Raw genomic sequence first — 21,580 nt, forward strand, 5'->3', positions numbered from 1 at the left:
CTGATGAACAGCAGCCTGCACTAAACCTCTTGTCTGCAAAGCCTGCCGGTGAAACGCCGCGTTTCCCCGGGCAATGCTCTGCAAGCAGTCTCCAGCCCCTGATTTCCAGCCGGATCCCCGGGTTGCACCAGCAGTGCCGGGATGCTGGCCCGTGGTTCGGGCTGTCCCCTCGTGGGAAGCGCCATGTCCCCACTGGCTTCCCGCTGCCTTTACCCCCTCTTGCCTCGCTTGTCTGGAATGCAAAACCCCAGCTCCCCTCCATCAGGGTTTCCTTTGCAGCCCGGCCTTTGGTCTGTGCTACACGGTGTGCCATTTGTTCTCTCTTGTATTGTCTTTGTATTCCGCTTGTCTGCTGTAAGGAGAAAACAATAAAACCTGAGCATACAACCTATTACTAAATAACCTTAAAACTACCAGCCTATCTTGTCACCTGCAAGTATGATCTAGGACTGAAACACTGACTGATGAGCGGCACGGGGTCCTGCTGACCACTGCTGTCTTTCGCCGTAGTATAAGCTTGTTCCAAGCCAAACACAGTGGGTGTCTCCTGGCCCTTGGGAAGAGGGCTGGTTCATGCTGCTCTCTGCCTTCGCTGGTGAGTGTTTTCTCTCTTGGGCTGCGTATCACCTGGGAACCGTCAGCCATGCCAGCATGAGGAGGCTTTGCCCTTGCCAGGACCCAGGAGTGGAAAGAGTTACCTAAAAGATGGGCCCTGGACGTGCTGGAGCTGTGAAAACAGCCAAGGAGGAAGTTTGGGAGGTGCTGGAGATGGGTCCAGGCTGGCAAAGCAGAGAGGAGCGTGCAGGCGAGGTCAGGGGAGCAGAGCGTGAGCGCAGGAACGGGTCCGTTCTGCTGCGCGACGCTGCGAGTGAGGCCTCCAGGGTGAATAGATGGGATCACTGGTTTTTGCTGTGTTCGGGGGTGTCTGGGAGGTGTGGACTCTGTTGGACGCACCGCCCAGCACCCTGTATCTCTTGTTGTTGTCCCCTGGCCCTCGGCAGCTGTGACCCTGCCGTGGGTCACACACAGAATTGGGGAGCTGCAGCACGATGTGTATGGTGCTATATGGGGAGGGGTGCTGGGTGCCGCGCGCCTTGGGCTCGGTGTGAGGCTCCTGCCTTCTCGTGGGGACACGAGCCCCCGGGGAACAGCCGGCTGGTCCTGCCGCCTGCGCCCGTAGGTGAACAGGGGTTTGGGGACCGGGTGCTGGAGCCCTCCCAAGTGTTTGCCCCGTGGGCACAGGAGACGAGCGTGTGGGTCCAGAGGAGAACTGGGAGCTGGCCCGGGTGTGACTGGGAGAAGAGGAGCGGGAGCATCTGTTGCTGGATTCGCTGCAGCAAACTGGGGCTGCTGTGAGTGGTGAGACAGGGACCCTGCAGAGTTCGGGAGAAGGGGCCGTACGGCACCGGTTACACCGAGTGCTGGACGAGGAGCCAAAGGGCAGCTCTGGCACAGCGGAGCGGGGTTGGGTAGAGCAGAGGGAGCTCCTTCACCAGCGTCCGGGAGCCTGTGCCGAGCTGGATCACTGCAGCAGGGGGAATTCGGGTTGCAGAGGCCTTGCAAGTCTCTGGTCCAACCTCGTGCTCGAAGCCGTGGGGTCAGACCAGGCTGCTCACAGCTCATCCAGCAGCACCCTGAAAGCGCCCAAGGGTCAACAACTTGCTCCGATGCTGTATGGTCCTCACAGGGAAAATCTTTCCCTCATGTCCAGCCTGAAGTTCTCATTCAACCCACCCTGGTGGGCTCCGTTCTCGTGCTGTGCACCCTGTGCGGAGCCCGGCTGTGTTCTCGTGCTGTGCACCCTGTGCGGAGCCCGGCTCCGTTCTCGTGCTGCGCACCCTGTGCGGAGCCCGGCTCCGTTCTCGTGCTGCGCACCCTGTGCGGAGCCCGGCTCCGTTCTCGTGCTGCGCACCCTGTGCGGAGCCCGGCTCCGTTCTCGTGCTGCGCACCCTGTGCGGACCCCGGCTCCGTTCTCGTGCTGTGCACCCTGTGCGGAGCCCGGCTCCGTTCTCGTGCTGTGCACCCTGTGCGGAGCCCGGCTCCGTTCTCGTGCTGTGCACCGCTGTGCAGAACCCAGCTCCGTTCTCGTGCTGTGCACCCTGTGCGGAGCCCAGCTCCGTTCTCGTGCTGCGCACCGCTGTGCGGAGCCCGGCTCCGTTCTCGTGCTGTGCACCGCTGTGCAGAACCCAGCTCCGTTCTCGTGCTGTGCACCCTGTGCGGAGCCCAGCTCCGTTCTCGTGCTGTGCACCCTGTGCGGAGCCCGGCTCCGTTCTCGTGCTGTGCACCGCTGTGCAGAACCCAGCTCCGTTCTCGTGCTGTGCACCCTGTGCGGAGCCCAGCTCCGTTCTCGTGCTGTGCACCCTGTGCGGAGCCCAGCTCCGTTCTCGTGCTGCGCACCGCTGTGCGGAGCCCGGCTCCGTTCTCGTGCTGTGCACCGCTGTGCAGAACCCAGCTCCGTTCTCGTGCTGTGCACCCTGTGCGGAGCCCAGCTCCGTTCTCGTGCTGTGCACCCTGTGCGGAGCCCGGCTCCGTTCTCGTGCTGTGCACCGCTGTGCAGAACCCAGCTCCGTTCTCGTGCTGTGCACCCTGTGCGGAGCCCAGCTCCGTTCTCGTGCTGCACACCGCTGTGCGGAGCCCGGCTCCGTTCTCGTGCTGTGCACGTGCTGGGCACCGCTGTGCGGAGCCCGGCTCCGTTCTCGTGCTGCGCACCGCTGTGCGGAGCCCGGCTCCATTCTCGTGCTGCGCACCCTGTGCGGAGCCCGGCTCCGTTCTCGTGCTGTGCACCCTGTGCGGAGCCCGGCTCCGTTCTCGTGCTGCGCACCCTGTGCGGAGCCCGGCTCCGTTCTCGTGCTGCGCACCGCTGTGCGGAGCCCGGCTCCGTTCTCGTGCTGCGCACCGCTGTGCGGAGCCCGGCTCCGTTCTCGTGCTGTGCACCCTGTGCGGAGCCCGGCTCTGTTCCCTCAACGGCCCCATGGGTGCTGGCAGCTCGCTGCTTGGCCTGGAGCCTCCTCCCGCAGGACGAGCAGCCCGGGCACCCTGCAGCTCCTTGGGGGCAGCTGCTCCAGGCCCGGCCAGCTCCGTGGATTCACCCGAACTCACCGCGGTTTGTTGGGGTCTCTCCTGTCCTGGGGGCACCAAGGTCCATGCGGTGTCTAGGTGAGGTTTGTCAGGGCTGAGGAGAGGGGAGGACAATCCCTGCCCTCCCGCTCCGGGCTGTGTCCCTGCTTGCGTCCCGGGTGCTGCTGCTGGGCTCTCCTGATCACCGGGGCTCGTGTCCCGCTCAGCACCCGCCCGTACCCCAGGACACTGTCCGCACGGCTGATCCGCAGCCTGGCCGTGCCGGGGCGCGGTGGCGCAGGGTCAGAGCAGCGCTTGGCGTTGGTCCTCGCCGAGGTTCCCTTGGTCCCCATCAGCCCCTGCTCCCGCCTGCCCGAGGTGCCCGTGCGTGTGGCCGGGGCCACTTGTCACCCTGACGAGCGAGCACTCTATGCCTGTACAGAGTGAGGGTCATTGATGAGGATGTTCAGCAGGAGAGGTCCCCAGGCTGGTCCCTGTGGACACTTGTCACCCACCTCCAGGCAGAACAGCTGGTGATCCACCCCACTCTGAGCCCGGCCTTCCAACCGGTTTGTGACCCACCCGCTGTTCCAGCCCTCCAAACCACAGCATCCTGGACATGAGGACGGTGGGAGAAGATGCCAAACTCCTTCCTGAAGTCAGGGCGATCGGTGTCCAGAGCTGTCAGCCACAGACCCATCGCTGCACCGCAGACAGCAGGCAGGACGGTCGGTCCACGCTGTTCCCTCCCGGGCTGCTCCGTGTGGCTGAAAACGTGCTCCGGGGGGCTGCACCATGATCACCCCAGGGACTGGAGCGTGGTGGACAAGCCTGTAGGCCCTCGGATCATCCTTCTGGCCTTTTCCAAAGGTGGGGTGCAATATTTCCTTCCCTGCGATTGTCAGGGGTCTCCCCTGATCTCCACCATGTTTAGAGGAGCAGCCCTGTCAGCATCTGTGGATGCAGCCTGTGAGATCCCATGGGTTGCTATTGGTCAGGTTCACCAAGGAAATCCTGACTTAGTCTTCATCCCTGTCTCATTCATAAATGGGCCTTCATTCAGCCTTTTGCTACCAGTACAGTGATAGAGGGTCTTCTTAGCAGCCTCAGTTTTCCCTGTGAGTCTCAACCCCATTGAAGTTTTATTTCCTGACACCATCCCTCCATGCCTGGGCAGTGTTAACAAAGTCCTCTTGCAGCTTGCCCCTGCATGCACCTCCCATGTGCTGCCTTGGTGCGCTGCAGCATAGCCCTAAGGCCATCTGCTGATCCGTCTCCTTGTTTTGCTGAGCACCAGCAGGGACCGTTCCCCTGCCCGGGGTGAGCTGTCCCAGGGCTCGCCAGCTTTCCCGAGCAACCCGGGCCTTCAGATCTGCCTCCCGTGGGCTCCCTCCCACCTACCGGCTCCCCGGATAAGCTGAGGTCTTGAACTCCGGGGTCTGTACTCTGCTGCTCTCCTTCCTCACTCTCTTTAGGATCCTGGACACTGCTACTTCGTGGTCACTACAGCCTAGGCTACCGCTGATTACCGCATCCTTGGTCAGTTCTCCCTTGCCAGTAAACAGCAGATCCAGCTGTGTCACCCCTGGTTGGTCTGAAATTGAAATTCGCTGTGACACCCCGGACAGCAGCCCTAGTGCCCGTGTGAGCATTTGTGTGGAGCCTGGGACGTGATGGAGCTGCGTGAGGCGCGAGAGGCGGCGGGGATGGCTCTGCTGTGAGGCCTGGGGCAGGTGTAGTGGGCTGTTGTGGGGATGGGTGTGCTGCGGGACCTGGGACAGGTGTAGTGGGCTGTTGTGGGGATGGGTGTGCTGCGGGACCTGGGACAGGTGTAGTGGGCTGTTGTGGGGATGGGTGTGCTGCGGGACCTGGGACAGGTGTAGTGGGCTGTTGTGGGGATGGGTGTGCTGCGGGACCTGGGACAGGTGTAGTGGGCTGTTGTGGGGATGGGTGTGCTGCGGGACCTGGGACAGGTGTAGTGGGCTGTTGCGGGCTGGGTCTGTCCATGGCCGGCACAGGACAGGGTGCTGGGTCTGTCCATGGCCGGCACAGGACACGGTGCTGGGTCTGTCCATGGCCGGCACAGGACAGGGTGCTGGGTCTGTCCATGGCCGGCACAGGACACGGTGCTGGGTCTGTCCACGGCCGGCACAGGACACGGTGCTGGGTCTGTCCACGGCCGGCGCAGGACACGGTGCTGGGTCTGTCCACGGCCGGCGCAGGACACGGTGCTGGGTCTGTCCACGGCCGGCGCAGGACACGGTGCTGGGTCTGTCCATGGCCGGCGCAGGACACGGTGCTGGGTCTGTCCACGGCCGGCGCAGGACACGGTGCTGGGTCTGTCCACGGCCGGCGCAGGACACGGTGCTGGGTCTGTCCACGGCCGGCGCAGGACACGGTGCTGGGTCTGTCCACGGCCGGCGCAGGACACGGTGCTGGGTCTGTCCACGGCCGGCGCAGGACACGGTGCTGGGTCTGTCCACGGCCGGCGCAGGACACGGTGCTGGGCCTGTCCACGGCCGGCACAGGACACGGTGCTGGGTCTGTCCACGGCCGGCACAGGACACGGTGCTGGGCCTGTCCACGGCCGGCACAGGACACGGTGCTGGGTCTGTCCACGGCCGGCACAGGACACGGTGCTGGGTCTGTCCACGGCCGGCGCAGGACACGGTGCTGGGTCTGTCCACGGCCGGCGCAGGACACGGTGCTGGGCCTGTCCACGGCCGGCACAGGACACGGTGCTGGGTCTGTCCATGGCCGGCACAGGACACGGTGCTGGGTCTGTCCACGGCCGGCGCAGGACACGGTGCTGGGTCTGTCCACGGCCGGCGCAGGACACGGTGCTGGGCCTGTCCACGGCCGGCACAGGACACGGTGCTGGGTCTGTCCACGGCCGGCACAGGACACGGTGCTGGGCCTGTCCACGGCCGGCACAGGACACGGTGCTGGGTCTGTCCACGGCCGGCGCAGGACACGGTGCTGGGTCTGTCCACGGCCGGCACAGGACACGGTGCTGGGCCTGTCCATGGCCGGCGCAGGACACGGTGCTGGGTCTGTCCACGGCCGGCACAGGACACGGTGCTGGGCCTGTCCATGGCCGGCACAGGACACGGTGCTGGGTCTGTCCACGGCCGGCACAGGACACGGTGCTGGGTCTGTCCATGGCCGGCGCAGGACACGGTGCTGGGTCTGTCCACGGCCGGCACAGGACACGGTGCTGGGCCTGTCCATGGCCGGCGCAGGACACGGTGCTGGGTCTGTCCATGGCCGGCGCAGCGCGCAGTGCACAGTGCTGGGTCACCGGTGCTGCCCGGGCTGAGCGGGCTCTGAGAGGCTGGATGGGGGCTGGGCTATCCCAGGACCGAAGGAGCGGACGAGGCATGGAGGGAGCGTAGCGCTCCCTGTGCTGTGCGCGGCTGCAGCGGGTTCCAGAGAAATCCCGTGCTCGCAGCCAACACCATCTTAGCAAGGCCAAACGGCAGGAGCGCCGGCCCGTGCTGCTCAGACACCCCGGCCTCATTCTGCACTTGAGCAGGATGCTCCGCAGGACCCTGACTCTCAGCCTCCCTTCTCTTCATGACCAAGGTGTGGCTGCTGTCAGAAACACAACCCTTGTGCAATAGCAAGATGCATTGGAGCAGCCCTCATCTCCTGATGGCAAAGGATTTCCCTTTGGAGAATGGGCTCCCACAGGGTAGAACGGAGGGTTACAGGCCAGAAAACCCTGCAGCTGGTTTATCCAGGAAGGGAGGGCTGCCTGGTCCACCTGGCAATACCAGTGCACGGGGATCCTGAGAACAACCTTGGTCTTACAGGGGAAGAATCGGACTCTGGGGTAATAGCAGTGATTAGAAGTAGGTGTTCAACAGAGGATGTAATGAACTGTAGAAACAATTAACCGTGCCTCCCTTCTCACTGCCGGTCTGGCTGGGTCTGTGAATGGGAACATCTGGAGTCTCGATGTCAGAGCTGCAGGGTCACCCCACCCTGCCTCATGGAGCAGCCCTGGCGCCCCAGCGCGGGGAGAGTGCGGGGCTCTGGCTTCACTGCCCGACATGGCGCAGAGCGTTCTCACCAAATGGGAGGTCTCACTGCACCTGTGCTTTGGGGGTGTCTGTGCTCTCGGTACGTGGGGTTGCAGCTGCACACGCTGCAGTCTTGGGCAGAAACACAGCTTGCACTTCAGCTCTGAGCATTGTGCCCGGTCTGTCTGTGGCGATCCTGCAAGCTTGCGCAGGTGTCCTGCGCAGATGAGGTGACCCCACAACTTTGCGCACAGCTCATATCTGCGTGCTGACCCTGCAAGCTCATGCAAGTGTCTCATTCCCAGCAGCAGCCTTCTCCGTCTCTTCTTGCTCCTCCGGGGAACAGCCAGCCCTGCCCTGTGGGCTGTGCGAAGAAGGCAGAGGTGGGGGTGCCGTAGGAGCTCCATTCGGGCTCAGACTCCCCGCTCCCACAGATTCAAGCAGCGGGCCCTACACAGCCCTGAATGGGGTGTTTCCTGGGCTGCTCCATAGGCAGCTCGACCCCATTTCCCTCGTACTTCTCAGGCAAACATCGGGAGCCTCATAAGTAAGCAACAGTAAAACCAGCTGTTGATCCAAGATTTGGGTGGGCGCTGGATGGAGAGCCCGGGGCCGCCCTGCTTCAGCTTCTAGCGAAGTTCCTAGGGAAATATCCAGACTCGGTTTTAAAATTTCCAGGAGTGGTGTATTCACCACAGGCCTTGAGGAGCCCTTTCGGTGGTTAATTACCCTTGCAGCTAAAAATGCGCAGCACGTCCCAGACTGCGTGTGCTCGCGGTCGGCAGCTGTGGGTCCCGGCCCCACGTGCCAGCTGGACAGAGGTGTCTGCCGTTCCTGGGGGCGCTCGAACGCTCCCCGGGAGGCATCGCCCCCGCCGCATCGGGGTCCGTGCTGCCCGTGGGGGGCTGCCGGGCGCTGCGGAGCTGGACGCCGGCGGGCAGCCCGGTCCCACGGAGCACACGGGAGCCCGCGGGCGGGAGAGCTTGGCCGGGGTGCCGCAGCCACGCTCCCTGTCCGCGCGGTGGCAGAGACACTGAGCGGTGCAGCTGCCCCACGCTGAGCTAACGCGGTTCGCTGCTCCTTCAGGGGTTTGTTGTTCCTGTGGCTTTTCCCTGGGCACCAGTTTAGCGCCACCCTCCAGTGGCGCTGGGAGCAGACACAGCTCTCCAGCAGCGGTTGCAGCAGTGCCGGTGCAGCAGTGACATGACCTCCCTTGGGCCCCGCGTGGGCTTGTACAGGCAGGATTTGTGCTACACTGTTGGTTCACAGTCCCACGGCAGGATGGGGAGGTGGAGCGCCCGAGATGAGAAGGGGACCCCTCTGGGTGCCCTGCCCTGCACAGCGAGCAGCGCCTCCGAGGCCCGCCCGCTGGCCCTGGAGCGGGCGGGCAGGGAGGTGGTGCTGCGCTGCGCTGTGGTCGGAGCCCATCTGATTCTCCCCGCTCCCAAAATCCAACGCAGCGCCTGTGGCAGAAGCCGGATCTGCAGATGGCACCCGCTGGGGGTAGCGCAGCATGGAGCCGTCAGAGCGCGGCTGGGGTGGGGAGGTGGGGCTGTCCTAGAAGCACCAGAGCCCCTGGCCTGAGGAGCCTAAAGAAAACGCCTTCCTCTGCTGCAGGGCTTGTTGCTGTGCAGCGTACTAAAGCAGCTGGCATGCGTTTCAGAGCACCTTCAGGGCGACAAGCAGTCCGTTTTGAAGGAAACAAGTTATTAATCTGCCATGCAGTGCCTGTCGTCCCGTGGTAGCGTACCAGTTTCAGGTGCATTTCCATCTGCAGCAGCAGTGAATGCTGCCAGCTGAAAGCCAGAGGTAGCACACGACTCTGGTGCACTGGTGCAGAGCTGCACCCAGTAATAATGCCCAGCATGGAGTCAGAGCACAGGTAACCCGAATACAGCGAGGTCAGGTTTGTACTCTGAAATGAGCAGCCCCACGGTGAAGGGGCTGGGGCAGGGGGAGGGCGGACGTTGCACTCAGGGAGGCAGGTGGGTTCAATTTCCCAAACAGCTTTGGGCTGGGCTGCTGCCGTGGCACCTGTGGCTCTGAGCTCTGGGGCAGGGAAGGGGGATCCTGTTTCATGGCGCTTCTTCTGGCAGCTGCTGCGGGGTTGAGAAGCAGGTTCTCTGTACAGGAGCATGGAGCTCGTTGCAGATGTGCTCTCAGCTTCTCCACGGGCGAGGGGCAGGATGGCTGGTGAGGGTGCGTTGCAGGTGCTGCCTGCCCTCCCGGGGTGCAGAACCCACCAGGGGCTCTGGGCGCTGCCTGCCCCCCTGGGTGCGGAACCCACCGGGGGCTCTGGGCGCTGCCTGCCCCCCTGGGTGCGGAACCCACCGGGGGCTCTGGGCGCTGCCTGCCCCCCTGGGTGCGGAACCCACCGGGGGCTCTGGGCGCTGCCTGCCCTCCCGGGGTGCAGAACCCACCGGGGGCTCTGGGGCGCTGCCTGCCCCCCTGGGTGCAGAACCCACCGGGGGCTCTGGGCGCTGCCTGCCCCCCCGGGTGCGGAACCCACCGGGGGCTCTGGGCGCTGCCTGCCCCCCCGGGTGCGGAACCCACCGGGGGCTCTGGGCGCTGCCTGCCCCCCCGGGTGCGGAACCCACCGGGGGCTCTGGGCGCTGCCTGCCCCCCTGGGTGCGGAACCCACCGGGGGCTCTGGGCGCTGCCTGCCCCCCTGGGTGCGGAACCCGCCGGGGGCTCTGGGCGCTGCCTGCCCCCCTGGGTGCGGAACCCACCGGGGGCTCTGGGCGCTGCCTGCCCCCCTGGGTGCGGAACCCACCGGGGGCTCTGGGCGCTGCCTGCCCCCCTGGGTGCGGAACCCACCGGGGGCTCTGGGCGCTGCCTGCCCCCCCGGGTGCGGAACCCACCGGGGGCTCTGGGCGCTGCCTGCCCCCCTGGGTGCGGAACCCACCGGGGGCTCTGGGCGCTGCCTGCCCCCCTGGGTGCGGAACCCACCGGGGGCTCTGGGCGCTGCCTGCCCCCCCGGGTGCGGAACCCACCGGGGGCTCTGGGCGCTGCCTGCCCCCCTGGGTGCGGAACCCACCGGGGGCTCTGGGCGCTGCCTGCCCCCCTGGGTGCGGAACCCGCCGGGGGCTCTGGGCGCTGCCTGCCCCCCCGGGTGCAGAGCACAGGGTGTGTAGAGAGGGAGGTCCCACCTCTGCCTGGTTTACTCTCTTCTCCCTGCCCCAGCTGTGCTCTGCGCTCTCTCGTTGTTCCTCCATGTCTGAGGACGGGGTGAGCGGTTCAGGTTGGGGGCCCTGCCCGGAGGAGAGCGCCGCTCAGCCCCCAGCTGGGCCCTTCCTTGGCGCGCGTGCCGCGTTCCTGCGCCGCTCGCTCACGGGAGCCGCGGCCCCAGCGCTGCTGCTGGGAGGAGCTGTGGCTGACGAGGCCTGAACTCCGCTTCACCCGGCCTGGCCCAGCTGCCTCCCTCCTGGCTCCGTCCTCCAGCTTTGTTCTCGGTGCACAGCTCCCAGCTGGTGGATGAGCCGCGGGCAGCGATGCTGCGGTCGGGGAAGGAGCTGTTTTCTGCTGACCTGAGCTCTGCAAGGAGCCCAGGGAGGAACTGGGGCCTTGCGAGCGGGGAGCAGTTTCAATGCTCCTGCTGTGTCTGTAGCTGCCAATGCAATTCATGTGGCCCTGGCCGTCTCTGGGCGCCGCCTCAGTCATCCTCAGAGCCCAGGGCTACTGGGCACAGAGCTCAGAGAGCAGGACAGAGCCGGGGTCATGGTGAAAAGGGGCTGTTTTTGTTCTCATTTTAAGTGTCTTTGCAGAAAAGAAGGAGCAGAGGGCCAGGGGCAGCTGCTGTGACAGCGTGGGTTGTCCCCGGCTGGCCGTCAGCTGGGTGCAATGGGGCTGCTTGGCTGCTGGACCCTTGGCCTGGCCTTTCTGCACCCCCTCCCCATGTGGCCTTTTCCTTCGCTAAGTCAAGTCTGGTGACCTGGGTCATGGATGTTGCCCCCGGGGTGCCAGGGGGAGGACAGAGACGGCATTGGGTTGTGGAGGTGGTGATGGGCTGGGTCTGGCTGTGGTCTGGTTGTGATGGTCGCCCTGGTCATGCAGTGTCTCCCCTCATCCAGGTGACAGCCACAGATGCAGACAGCGGCACGTTTGGCTCCCTTTCCTACTCCATTGGTTCTGGCATCGTCAGTGTTGTCCCCACGCAGTTCAGCGTCGACAAGCACACGGGGCAGCTGTGCACCGTGCAGCCCCTGGACCGCGATGAGGGCACCTCTGCCTACGACTTCACCATCACTGCGGTGGATGGGGTGAGTGCCGGGAGGCGGCAGGGAGGCCGTGCTGCTGAGTCAGCACCGCGCAGGAGATAGGGAATCATTGCGGTTGGAAGAGACCCTCGGCATCGTGTCCAACCATAACCCAACTCCAGCACGAACCCACGTCCCTGAGAACCTCGTCTAAATGCCTTTTAAACCCCTCCAGGGATGGTGACTCCAGCACTGCCCTGGGCAGCCTGTCCCAGCGCCTGACAACCCTTTCCATGAAGAACGTTTTTCTTCACATCCAATCTAAACCTCCCCTGACACAACTCGAGGCCATTTCCTCTTGTCCTATCACTAATACTGTAGAGATGCTGTTGTCCTTGCCCCTGTTCTTTACGCCGTCTCTGACCCGGTCCTTCCACAGGGTGGCCTGAACTCCATGGTGTATGTGAAGGTTTTCCTGGAGGACATAAACGACAACCGCCCGGTGTTCTACCCGCTGGAGTACGCTGCCAGCATCAGCACGCAGAGCATGCCGGGCACGGCCGTGCTGCGTGTGACTGCCCACGACAAGGACGAGGGGCTGCACGGGAAGGTGACCTACCGCATTGTGCTGGGAAACTCGCCCCCGCTCTTCTCCCTCAACAAGGACACAGGTGAGGGCGCTGGGGACAGCCAGAGAAGGCGCCGGTCAGAGCAGGCAGTGCGGGCAGGGCAGGCGCCCGCCCGGAGGTCGCTGCTGGGCCTCCTCAGCAGTGCACGCTGCCGCCGGGTGCGTCTGTACCTCCCCCTGCTGCGTCTTCCCCGTCTCCGCGTCTTGAGCCCCTGGTAGCCCCTTCCCAGTCTCAGTCTTCGACCTCTCGTTTCTGCACCCTGCTCTATTCCTCATTTATTTGTCCCATCTTCCTTCCTCTCCCTCATTCCCCATCCCTGACTCGCTGCACCTTTCCTCCTGCGTGCTGCTTGCTTTGCCCCATCGGGCTGTATCCTCTTCGTTTCTTGTCTCTGCCCAGTTCCCTTCTCTCCCCTGCCCCGTTTGTTCTCCTTCCCTGTAGCTCTCCGTCGCACTCGCCTTTCTCATGGCCGCACCGGGTCTGCCCCGCTTGGCCACCAAGGCCAGGGCAGTTCTGCGGGGAGGTGGGTGCAGGAGCACGTGGCGCCAGGGGCTCTGGGCAGGACAGGGAGGTGTCCTCTGCTCAGCACAGGCACCCGTGTCTCTCCACAGTGGTTCCCCAGCTCCCAGAACGTGACTGGGATGGGACAGGCCTAGCAGCCGTCCTGACGCAGGGCCCCTCCTTTGTGGGGGTGTCAAGGATAGCTCTGCAGTTCTACACTTCCCCGAGGGCCTCACCGCCAGCCCGGATCCCACCTGCTGTGTTGCGACCCTCACCACGGTGGAAGCTCATTTCCCTGCCTCACGCTCCCAAGACCTCCCTTAGCTTGGGGCTGGGCTTGGGGTTAGGAAAGGAGGGTTTGAAGAGACTTTCCAAGGAGGGTTGGTTTTAGTCCTGTTCTTCCGTGGTGCAACACATGCTGCTGCCCCTTTGGTCTGCCTTTTCGAGCTTATGGTTTGGCCTGTTCCCTTGGTGCCAGGTGACAGCAGTGACCTCTCAAATGCTTTCTTCCCTAGGTGTCATCTCCCTCTCTTGGTCCCTGAGTGGCAAAGCCAACACCTTGGTGCAGCTGGTGATCTCTGCACAAGATGGCGGGGGCCTGCAGGCACAGCCAAATGCCCGGGTGAACATCAGCATCGTGGAGGGCACGGTCTCTCCCCCGGTCTTTGAGCAAGCTCAGTACTTCTTCACAGTGCCCGAGGACACGCTGCAGGGTGCCAGCGTGGGAGCTGTCCGGGCCCAGAACCCTCCAGGTACGGGCTGGTCCCTTTGGTATGCAGTCACCTTCCCTGTCTGTGTCATCCGGAAGGTCCAACACCAGGCTTCCCCACACAACAGCCCTGTCTGGGAGCTTCGCGCCCGCACAGGGGCATGTGCATCCAAATGTGCGCCCACGCGATCGTCACGCAGCTCAGTGCACGCTCTGGCCTGTGCTTACGGATGTGTGTACACGCACTCGTGTGCATAATCTGTGCACAGAGGCACATGTGCACAGTGCAGCCGTGCACCCCTGACCACTGTCCGCCGGGCACCGCTGCCCGGCGCCGCCGCTGCCCAGGGCTCTGACGAGGGGAGCCAGGTGCACGAATCATCCTTCCTGTCCCCATTTCCTTGTCCGTAGGTCATGCTGAGGACATCTTTTATTCCATCTCCTCGGGGGATCCTCATGGCTACTTTTCCATCGACTCTGCCTCCGGGCAGCTCCGCACCAACCTGCCTCTCGACCACGAGTCCCAGGCCGTCCTCGTTCTGGACGTGCAGGCCCGAAGCGGTTCACCTCCTGCCTATAGCAACGCACGCGTGAAGATCTCCGTGTCAGACGTGAATGACAACGCGCCACTGTTCCCAGCCCCCTCTGACTCAATTCTGCTGCCGGAGGCCACCGAGCCCGGGACTGCAGTGTACTCTTTGCAGGCCGAGGACCGCGACAGCGGCGCCAACGGGCAGGTGAATTTTGAGCTGGTGTCAGGAGGTGACGGCACCTTCAGCGTGGAGCGCTCCTCGGGGGCGGTGCGCCTGGTGGGCGCCCTGCAGTATGAAGCCAGCTCAGCCTACAGGCTGGCCATTGTGGCCCGAGACAGTGGCGTTCCCCAGCTCAGCTCCACGTTCACGCTGCTGGTGCACGTGCAAGCCGAGCACGACAACGGGCCCATCTTCGACACGCTCACGTACCGCGTGGAGGTGCGGGAGGGCGTGCCCGTCTCCACGCACTTCCTGCAGGTGCGGGCCCTGGCGCGCGATGCGGAGTCCGCGACCCTCACCTACCACCTGCGTGCGGACGGCGATGCCGCCAGCTTCGGCATCGTGCCCGACAGCGGCTGGCTCTACGTCAAGAGCGCGCTGGACCGGGAGACGCGGGACCTGTACGTGCTCACGGTGCTGGCCTCGGCGGGCGGCGGCGCTGCCGGGGCGGAGGCCTGGAGAACGGGCACCAGCACCGTACGGATCAGCATCACCGACGAGAACGACAACAGCCCCCGGCTGAGCGAGGAGCGCTATTTCTTCACTGTTGCTGAGAATCAGGCTCCTGGCAGCAGCGTGGGGAGAGTGATGGCAAGTGACCGGGACGCTGGGCAGAACAGCCGGCTCACCTACCGCCTGCTCCAGCACGATCCCAACTTCCTTATCCACACGCAGACAGGTGAGAGCCTTCCTGGCTTAGGCTGGGGCTGGCTGGGGGGAGCGCCCAGGGCAGATCACAAGCGATGCGGGCCAGGCCAGTGCCACAACAGAATATTCATCCTCCCTGCTGGGCTGCCCAGCAACGTACCTGAGCGCAAGCTCTTCTCTAAAGAGGTTTTTGGGCCGAGCTGTGTCCCCACTTCTTCTTCACAGGGGAGCTCAGCACCAAGCAGAGCCTGGACCGGGAGCAGCAGTCCAGCTACCAGCTCTTGGTGATCGTGCAGGATGGGGGAGCACCACCCCGCAGCGCCACGGGAACCGTCTATGTCACCGTGCTGGATGAGAACGACAACGCTCCTGCTTTCCTTCACGTGGCCAGCGGTCAGGAGCTGCCGGTGCAGGTAGGGGCAGCAGGCTGGTGGCGCGGGGCTGTGGCGGCCTCTGGTGTGGGGGCCCCTGCTTCTGCAGGGGCAAAGGGAGTGGGCAGGGCACCCAGGAGCGTTTCAGGGTGGGAGATAAGCAGGCACAAGTTGCATCCCTGCAGCAGCCAGGGCAGTCTGGTGAATCTGATTGAGATCTGGTAAGAGAGGCATTTGGGAAATGCGGGCGTCCCTGTGCACAGAGCAAGTGAGGACTGCAGAGGGTGAGGGCTCTGAAACCGGTAGGGCTGACCAGCGGGCAGGAGCTCTTGGCTCACACACGCCTGCAAGGAGGGAAGGTGAAAGGGAGCCCGAATGAGACAGCAGAGCTAGGGCTGAAACACCTGTGAGCAGGGAGGCACGGGGTGCCGTTAACTCCCAGGTCTCAGGACTTTTGGTATAGGCGCTCGGCTTTCTGAGAGGTCAAGAAAGTGCTGCCCTGCGCGGTGGCACACGTGGCACACGTGGCAGGGGCTCGCTCCGCAGTGTCCCCTGTGCGGTGGCACACGTGGCGGGGGCTCGCTCCGCGGTGTCCCCTGCGCGGTGGCACGCGTGGCGGGGGCTCGCTCCGCAGTGTCCCCTGTGCGGTGGCACACGTGGCGGGGGCTCGCTCCGCGGTGTCCCCTGCGCGGTGGCACGCGTGGCGGGGGCTCGCTCCGCGGTGTCCCCTGCGCGGTGGCACGCGTGGCGGGGGCTCGCTCCGCGGTGTCCCCTGCGCGGTGGCACGCGTGGTGGGGGCTCGCTCCGCGGTGTCCCCTGCGCGGTGGCACGCGTGGCGGGGGCTCGCTCCGAGGCCCTGACCTCGCCTGCTCTGCGGAGCGGGGAGGACCTGCAGCTGGAAGGATGTGCTTGCTCTGCCTGTTGCTTTGCCTCAGGCAGCGTGGCCAAAGCCAGCTGCACTGTGCTAGGTTTGAAACACGGCGGTGGTGGCCGCCTCTTCTGCCGCAGGGTGGGCCTGGGCTGCCCGCCAGAGGCGGGTCGGAGCAGGCAGGGCTGCACCCGCGGGTCGCTGCCGCGTCTGGGTGCCCACCGGCACAGGACTCTGGGGATGCCGCAGCTCCAGTCAGGCCTTCCCTGTTCATTTCTCACAACCTTCCCATCGCAGGTCACGGCCGTCCCTTGCCCAGCCCCCTTCCTGCATGTCCAGCTTGTGCTCTCTGCTGGCGAACCTGTCTGGCAGGCGCTGGCCCGGGTGAAGGCCTCTCGGGGCTGGTGGAGGCAGAGGAAGGCAAAGCTAGCCTTGTCCTCCGAGCAAGGGTCCGGCTGCGGCCACCCCTGCAGGCCAGGGACCAGCCGGCAGTGGCACTGCCGAGGCTGCGGCTGAACAGGCCCTGCAAAATGGCCTTGCTGGCACCGTGTGTGCTGCGTCCCGTCTCCTGCGCAGGGACGCCTGTCCCGCGCTTGCACAGCAGCCTCTGCAGGTGATCCCGGAGCTCGGGGGCGCAGAATGCCATGAGTCTCCTGATAGAGCTCAGGAGGTCTCGTCTTGTACAAACGTACCACATAGCATCCGTGGCCCCCAGGGGACAGAGCCAGGCTGGGACAGATTGAGAGTCCTGGGGGCAGGTGAATGCAATGGGAGTTTTGAACTAAAGCAGCATTTGAGCACTTAGGTTTGAAGCTCTCCTGCTCGAAACACTGGCAGAGAAGGACGTAGCACAGGGAGAAGCCGCTGTTAATCATGACTGAGGTGTAGAAGAAAGGCTTGGAGGGAAAAGTAGAAAAGGAATGATCAACGCAAAGCTCAGTGATTTATTGCGGGCTTGCTCAGCGAAGCGTTCGTATCGAAGTTCGTTAGGCAGAGCAGAGGGAGGTTCCGTCCCAGCAGCTTCTCCGCTGCGGGCTGCAGGACGGGCTCGCCGGGCGCGGTGGTGGCGCGGGGCAGGGCCAGGTGTGTCTGCGCGGGAGCTGCTGTGGCAGTGGATCCTGCCGGGGAACGGTCGCCGGGAAAGGGAGCGGGAGAGAGAAGGAGCGTTTGTTTCCACAGAGCGGCGCTGTCGCTGCTGGGGCCGGCGCTGCGATCCTTGTGAGTTGGCGTTTTCAGGTATCCTCCAGACAGGTGGTGGTTGATGTTACTGGTCTGTTTATAGGGATAAAGGTGAGGGGTCCCTGTGAAAAACTGTAGAAGGATCTTGTTGTACTGCTCAGTTAGGAAAGAAGGTGGGAGGCAAGCTGCACTGTTGCTAGCTGGAAGGTGCTGCACGTGGCAAAAAGCAATATGAACTGCACACGGTGGCGAGCGCTGGCCTGGCCGCTCGAGCTCGGGGAGAACACCGGGGCATTGCCGTGGATGCGCTGTGAAGACGCCACCCGGGGCTCAGCCGCAGGCCAAAGGCAAATCCAGTGCTGAGGTTTAGGAGAAAGGGAGCAGAGAACGAAAGAAAACATCGTTACCCTGCATCTCGGATTCCGCACGCGCTCCCCCCTCAGCTGCACTAAACAACCAACAGCGCCAGAAGAGGGTCAGGGAAGGCTGCTAACGTGACCTCCTGCAGATAGTGGTTTCATGCAGAAGGAAATACCTGGGCGTTCTCTGGCACGGGAGGCACTGCGGGAGTGTAACCAGGGGGTGCAGGGAACGGCACCGAGGAGGCCCCGGGGAAACGGGAGGTTTTGTGAACAACTCTTTTGTCACGGTACCAAACCTAGGCAGCTTCGTACGAAATGACCAGGCAGCAGGTTTAAAGTAAACAAGGGCAGTGCTTTTTCATGCAGAACATAATTAAATTGTGAAATCATTGCTAAGAGTTGCATGGGTTCAAAATTAGATGAATTCATGGACAGAAAAAGATCCATCAAAGGCTGCTGAGCAGAACTCCGACGTGCGTCTCAGGAGGTGACTTACCTGGGGTTCACAGGAGGCTGTTCCATGTGCCCCCGGCTCTTGCCTCTCCTCGAGTATCCGCTGCCAGCCGCTGCCAGAGCTGCGCCAGCGCCTGAGGTGGCTTTGTGGTCTCCAGCGCCTGAGGTGGCTTTGTGGTCTCCAGCGCCTGAGGTGGCTTTGTGGTCTCCGGGCCGGGCTGTTTGCAGCGGCGCTCTTGGAGGGTGGGCGTCTGACCTGGGCCGAGCCCGCTTGGTGGCCGTTTACTGAGGCTTTGCAGAGGCAAGACCGCTTCTATTGCTGTTTATCCCTCTGTTTATGCATCTGAAGTGGCATCGGTACATGGAGCCCATGTGGATGCTGCTCATTTGACTCCTCTGCTGAGTCACTGCTGTCCTCAGATGGGGTTTGTTCCCTGTGTAAGGGGAGCGTGGCCACCACGCGAAGCAGGAGCCCCTTGTCTGCTGGCTGAGGGGGGTGAGGGTGGTGGGGGATGAGGGGGATGAGGGTGGTTAGGGATGAGGATGGTTGGGGATGAGGGGGATGAGGGTGGTTAGGGATGAGGGTGGTTAGGGATGAGGGTGATGAGGATGGTTAGGGATGAGGATGGTTAGGGATGAGGGTGGTTAGGGATGAGGGTGATGAGGGTGTTTAGGGATGAGGGTGTTTAGGGATGAGGGTGTTTAGGGATGAGGGTGATGAGGGTGTTTAGGGATGAGGGTGGTTAGGGATGAGGGTGATGAGGGTGTTTAGGGATGAGGGTGGTTAGGGATGAGGGTGATGAGGGTGTTTAGGGATGAGGGTGGTTAGGGATGAGGGTGATGAGGGTGTTTAGGGATGAGGGTGGTTAGGGATGAGGGTGATGAGGGTGTTTAGGGATGAGGGTGGTTAGCCTGTTATGGGGCAGGGGTCGAAGCGGCCTCCTGAGCGCGGCCCCACTCGGAGGTGTCCACGCAGACGCTCCTTTTCATAAACAGACAAGCTATATTTAGGTCTTCTGCCTCCATCACTGCTGCGAAATGCTGTTCCAGATTCCCTGATCTGGTAGTTTGAAACCGTCTCTCCATTTCCAGCCTAAACTAATTTCTGACCACTTTATACTTATTTGTTCTTGTGCCAATATTGTGTTTTTGCTTAAATAGCTCTTCTCTGTCCTTGGAATTTCCCTCCGCTCCGCAGTGTTTACAGAGCGCAGTCACATCACGCTCGGCCTGGCTGAACGAGCCCAGCTCCTCCGGCCTCCCCCGGCGCCACCAGCGCGCAGCCGGCGGCTCGTGCAGCAGCGTCAGCGCTCGCCGCTCTCGGGACGCGCAGCCCCTTCCCCTCCACTCTTGCTCGGATTCCATTTATCTCTCTCATAAATGCACTGAAGTGGTGCCACACAGATCACCCAGCACAGCTGCGAGGATGAGTGGTGCTGCGGGGTGTGCTGGTGGGATGCGAATGTGAGGTCTGAGACCTCAGGAAGTGAATTCGATGTCGTCTGGAGGGGAAGAGGCTGCAGAGCGTGTGCGGAGCAGGACGCTGCCCGCAGTGCGCTGCGGGTCGCTGCGAGGAGGCTGCGGGAGAGCCGGGTCTGCTCGCACTGCGCTGCGGGTCGCTGCCAGGAGGCTGCGGGAGAGCCGGGTCTGCCCGCACTGCGCTGCGGGTCGCTGCGAGGAGGCTGCGGGAGAGCCGGGTCTGCCCGCACTGCGCTGCGGGTCGCTGCCAGGAGGCTGCGGGAGAGCCGGGTCTGCCCGCACTGCGCTGCGGGTCGCTGCCAGGAGGCTGCGGGAGAGCCGGGTCTGCCCGCACTGCGCTGCGGGTCGCTGCCAGGAGGCTGCGGGAGAGCCGGGTCTGCCCGCACTGCGCTGCGGGTCGCTGTGAGGAGGCTGCGGGAGAGCCGGGTCTGCCCGCACTGCGCTGCGGGTCGCTGCCAGGAGGCTGCGGGAGAGCCGGGTCTGCCCGCACTGCGCTGCGGGTCGCTGCCAGGAGGCTGCGGGAGAGCCGGGTCTGCCCGCACTGCGCTGCGGGTCGCTGGGAGGAGGCTGCGGGAGAGCCGGGTCTGCCCGCACTGCGCTGCGGGTCGCTGGGAGGAGGCTGCGGGAGAGCCGGGTCTGCCCGCACTGCGCTGCGGGTCGCTGCCAGGAGGCTGCGGGAGAGCCGGGTCTGCCCGCACTGCGCTGCGGGTCGCTGCCAGGAGGCTGCGGGAGGGCCGGGTCTGCCCGCACTGCGCTGCGGGTCGCTGCCAGGAGGCTGCGGGAGAGCCGGGTCTGCCCGCACTGCGCTGCGGGTCGCTGCCAGGAGGCTGCGGCAGAGCCGGGTCTGCCCGCACTGCGCTGCGGGTCGCTGCCAGGAGGCTGCGGGACAGCCGGGTCTGCCCGCAGTGCGCTGCGGGTCGCTGCCAGGAGGCTGCGGCAGAGCCGGGTCTGCCCGCACTGCGCTGCGGGTCGCTGCCAGGAGGCTGCGGCAGAGCCGGGTCTGCCCGCACTGCGCTGCGGGTCGCTGCCAGGAGGCTGCGGGACAGCCGGGTCTGCCCGCACTGCGCTGCGGGTCGCTGCCAGGAGGCTGCGGGAGAGCCGGGTCTGCCCGCACTGCGCTGCGGGTCGCTGCCAGGAGGCTGCGGAAGAGCCGGGTCTGCCCGCACTGCGCTGCGGGTCGCTGCCAGGAGGCTGCGGAAGAGCCGGGTCTGCCCGCACTGCGCTGCGGGTCGCTGCCAGGAGGCTGCGGCAGAGCCGGGTCTGCCCGCACTGCGCTGCGGGTCGCTGCCAGGAGGCTGCGGGAGAGCCGGGTCTGCCCGCAGTGCGCTGCGGGTCGCTGCCAGGAGGCTGCGGCAGAGCCGGGTCTGCCCGCACTGCGCTGCGGGTCGCTGCCAGGAGGCTGCGGGAGAGCCGGGTCTGCCTGCACTGCGCTGCGGGTCGCTGCCAGGAGGCTGCGGGAGAGCCGGGTCTGCCCGCAGTGCGCTGCGGGTCGCTGCCAGGAGGCTGCGGGAGAGCCGGGTCTGCCCGCAGTGCGCTGCGGGTCGCTGCCAGGAGGCTGCAGGACAGCCGGGTCTGCCCGCACTGCGCTGCGGGTCGCTGCCAGGAGGCTGCGGCAGAGCCGGGTCTGCCCGCACTGCGCTGCGGGTCGCTGCCAGGAGGCTGCGGGACAGCCGGGTCTGCCCGCACTGCGCTGCGGGTCGCTGCCAGGAGGCTGCGGGAGAGCCGGGTCTGCCCGCACTGCGCTGCGGGTCGCTGCCAGGAGGCTGCGGGAGAGCCGGGTCTGCCCGCACTGCGCTGCGGGTCGCTGCCAGGAGGCTGCGGGACAGGTGGGGCTGCCCGTGGGCTCGGGGGGCTCTGAGGGCGCTCCCGAAAACCGCCGGGCAGTGCGGGAGCGGGGTTCTGTTTCTGTGCCTGTCCCGGGGAGGCGCGTGCAGGCAGAGCTGGCACCCCTGGGCTCTGTCAGGGAGCTGATCCTCGCCTCGGAACGCGGGGCCAGCTGGGCACACGTGTAACTGATGTCTCCGTGGTGCTGTGGTGCACCGGTTAAATGGTGGTCAGCAATGTAACCAGGAACAGACGGCAGGAGGGAAAGGCCATGAGGGTCCAACTGTCCAAGCCCAGAAAGAGCTGCCAGCTGCATTTCCAGAGATCACAGAACTCCTGGGCTGGCTGGTGGGACCCGAGGAGATCAGATCACCCGCATTGCTGTGGTGACTGGTGGGACCTGAGGAGATCAGATCACCCGCATTGCTGTGGTGACTGGTGGGACCTGAGGAGATCAGATCACCCGCATTGCTGTGGTGTCTGGTGGGACCCGAGGAGATCAGATCACCCGCATTGCTGTGGTGTCT

General features: G+C 64.6%; 1 protein-coding gene across 7 annotated transcripts in view; it reads left to right on the top strand.

Annotated features, from left to right (window-relative positions):
* DCHS1 (dachsous cadherin-related 1) overlaps positions 1-21,580 on the top strand; it is a 62,555-nt gene that overhangs the window by 18,024 nt on the left and 22,951 nt on the right. For 5 of the 7 annotated variants that reach the window (XM_065835202.2, XM_065835194.2, XM_065835216.2 and 2 more), the window contains exons 3-7: positions 11,153-11,341; positions 11,718-11,949; positions 12,924-13,160; positions 13,529-14,548; positions 14,743-14,930. In XM_065835202.2, coding sequence (XP_065691274.1) covers positions 11,153-11,341; positions 11,718-11,949; positions 12,924-13,160; positions 13,529-14,548; positions 14,743-14,930 — 1,866 coding nt within the window. Of the gene's footprint in view, positions 1-3,684; positions 3,928-4,532; positions 4,791-11,152; positions 11,342-11,717; positions 11,950-12,923; positions 13,161-13,528; positions 14,549-14,742; positions 14,931-21,580 lie in introns of those variants that run through there. The other 2 variants (XM_071805846.1, XM_071805799.1) reach the window with 2 other exon arrangements.

This window comes from Patagioenas fasciata, chromosome 1, assembly GCF_037038585.1.
Source record: "Patagioenas fasciata isolate bPatFas1 chromosome 1, bPatFas1.hap1, whole genome shotgun sequence".
In the NCBI taxonomy this organism is placed as follows: Eukaryota; Metazoa; Chordata; class Aves; order Columbiformes; family Columbidae; genus Patagioenas; species Patagioenas fasciata.